This window comes from Crocuta crocuta, unplaced genomic scaffold, assembly GCF_008692635.1.
Source record: "Crocuta crocuta isolate KB4526 unplaced genomic scaffold, BGI_CrCroc_1.0 scaffold267, whole genome shotgun sequence".
Taxonomy (NCBI): domain Eukaryota; kingdom Metazoa; phylum Chordata; class Mammalia; order Carnivora; family Hyaenidae; genus Crocuta; species Crocuta crocuta.
Genome location: NW_027531899.1, coordinates 515,542 through 518,280, shown reverse-complemented (window position 1 = coordinate 518,280; position 2,739 = coordinate 515,542). Strand labels below are relative to the sequence as shown.

General features: G+C 42.1%; 1 protein-coding gene across 1 annotated transcript in view; it reads right to left on the bottom strand.

Moving 5' to 3' along the window:
* Nucleotides 1–2,739, bottom strand: part of NUMBL (NUMB like endocytic adaptor protein) — a 26,405-nt gene that overhangs the window by 10,341 nt on the left and 13,325 nt on the right. The window contains 2 exon segments of the mRNA XM_077773615.1: nucleotide 1; nucleotides 4–67. The exon segment at nucleotide 1 is cut by the window's left edge and continues 89 nt beyond it. Coding sequence (XP_077629741.1) covers nucleotide 1; nucleotides 4–67 — 65 coding nt within the window.

The following is a 2,739-nucleotide window of genomic DNA, read 5'->3' as shown; positions in this document are numbered from 1 at the left end:
CCCGCCGCTGTTTCCGCTCCAGGCAGGCGGCGAAGGCACAGCCCACCGCGTGGCTCAGCCTCTCGCCCTGTGGGAGGGGATCGGGGCAGCTTGGAGACGTGCACGGCGCAGGGGGGACGCCAGGGTTCCTCGCGGCTGGGCTGGGTGCTGGGTGATCGCGGACAGGCCCCCCCCTCCCACCCCCCACACCGGGCCTCAGCACGGAGACAAATGACAGCTCTAAGGGAAAAAAGCCAGAAGCAAGAGAGCAGGGCCCTTGGGCTCCATGGATGTGAAGTTCAAGAACCAGCAAAACTCATCCTCAGTGAAAAAAAAGTCGAAGAGCGGCCTTCCTTAGTGGGTGGGGGTGGGAATTTTACTTCAAAAGAGAATGAGCTGGGGGGCGCCTGGTGGGGCTCGGTCAGGTAAGCATCTGACTTTGGCTCAGGTCATGATCTCGGTGAGTAAGAGCCCCACTTCAGGCTCTGTGCTGACAGATTGAAGCCTGGAGCCTGTTTCGGATTCTGTGTCTTCCCCTCTGTCTGCCCCTCCGATGCTCATGCTCTGTCTTTCTGTCTCTCAATAATAAATAAACGTTAAAGGTTTCTTTTTAATTTAAAAAAAAAAATGAGCTGGAAACAAATGAATTCTACTTAATGGCATGCATGCTGAAGGGTCCAGGGAAGTATTCTGAGGTCTGCAACTTTGAAATGCATCCAAAATGAGATGGACAGATAAGACATTTAAGCATCCAACTCTTTGTTTCGGCTTATGTCATTATCTCACAGTTTCGTGAGTTCGAGCCCCGTGTCGGGCTCTGTGCTGGCGGTGTGGAGCCTGCTTGGGATTCTCTCTTTCCCAATCTCTCTCTCAGCTCCTCCCCTGCTTGTGCCCTCTCTGTCTCCCTCAAAATAAATAAAGAAAATTTAATTCTTAGAAAACGAAACAAAACAAAAACTGCCCCTGTTTCCTGAGTACATACTTAAGAGCCTCCAAGGCCACACTGATGCTGGCTTCCTATTTTCCAACTGTGTGTTCTCGAGAAAACCACTTTACCTCTCAGTGTCCAAGCCCCCTCGTCTATAAAATGTGGGTCCCAACAGCACTCACTTAACAGGGTTGTTGCAAGAATTACATGAGCTAATATATGCAAGGAGGCAAACAGCACTGGAAGCCAGCACAAGAGCCTGGCACAGGGAAACACCACATAGGTATCACTTTAAATCCATCCCCCTTTGTTGGAATCCTCACAGTCATGCCAGGAGGTGCACATGCTTATGAGCCTGTTTTACAGATGAAGACACTGAGCCCTAGTCAACACACCCATCATAAGTGATGGGCAGAGCTGGGATTCTCATGAGATCAACTTAGCTTCTGTTTCCTAGCCAATATGATCAGCCACCTTTGAAAGATGAACTTGGGAACAAAAGTCCTCTCCAAAATACTAACGAGCTGAACTCATCAGCATAGTAAAAAGGTTATGCACCAAGATCAAGTGAGATTGATCCCAGGAATGCAAGGTTGGTTCAACAAATGAAAATCAGTCAATGTCATACAGCACATTAACAGAAAGAGGGGGATAAAGCCACACGATCATCTCCATTAATGGGGAAAAAGCATTTGACAAAATCCAGCATCCTTTCATGATAAAAAAAAAAAGTTCAACAAACTTGGAATAGAAGGGAACTTCCTCAATCTGATAAAGGATGTTTAGGAAAAACTCACAGCTAACATCATACTCAATGGTGAAAGAGTGAAAGCTTTTCTGTAAGATAAGGGTACCCATTTTCATCACTTGTATTCAATGCCGTGTCAGAAGGTCTAGCCAGAGTAATTAGACAAGAAAAAGAAATAAAGGCATCCAAATTGGAAAGGGAGAAGCAACACCATCTCTATTTGCACATGACATATTTTATATGTAGAAAACCCTAAGGAATCCATAAAGGAACTATTAATGGTAATAAATGAATTTGGCCAAGTTCCAGGATATAAGATCAACACAAAAAAATCAGTTATATCTATATGCGCTGACAGTGAACAACCCAAGAATGAATCTAGAGCAATCCCATTTATGAGAGCATCTGAAACAATAAGATGGTTAGGAATAAATTTAACCAAGGAAGTGAAAGACATGTGTGCTGAAAACTACCAAACGTTACTGCAAAAATTAAAGAAATGGAAATACATCCCATGTTCATGGATTTGGAAACTTAATACTATTAACATATCAATATTTCGAAAGTGGTTTATATATTCAATGCACTCCCCATCAAAATCCCAACAGACTCTCGCAGAAATAAGAAAAGCTGTACTCGCAGAAATAGCAAAGCTGATCCTAAAATTCATATGGAATTGCAAAGGATCCAGAATGGCAGCCAAAGGGATTTTGAAAAAGAACAAAATAAAAGAACTCACACTTTCTGATTTAAAATAGTACTCCAAAAGTATTACTTTAATCAGAACAATGTGATCCCACCATAAAGATAACCATATAGATCTATGAAATAGAATTGAGAGCCCAGATATCAACCCACACGTTTACGGTCAACTGATTTTCAGTAAGGGTACCAAGACTATTCAAAGGAGAAAAAATAGTCCTGTTAACAAATGGTGTTGGGACAAATGGATATTCACATAGAAAAAAATTAAAGTTGGACCCCCACCTCACACTATTTATAAAAATTAACTCAAAATAGGTTAAATTAAAATTTTTAAATTAAAATAAAATTTAATTAAAAATTAAATTATAAAACTCTTAGA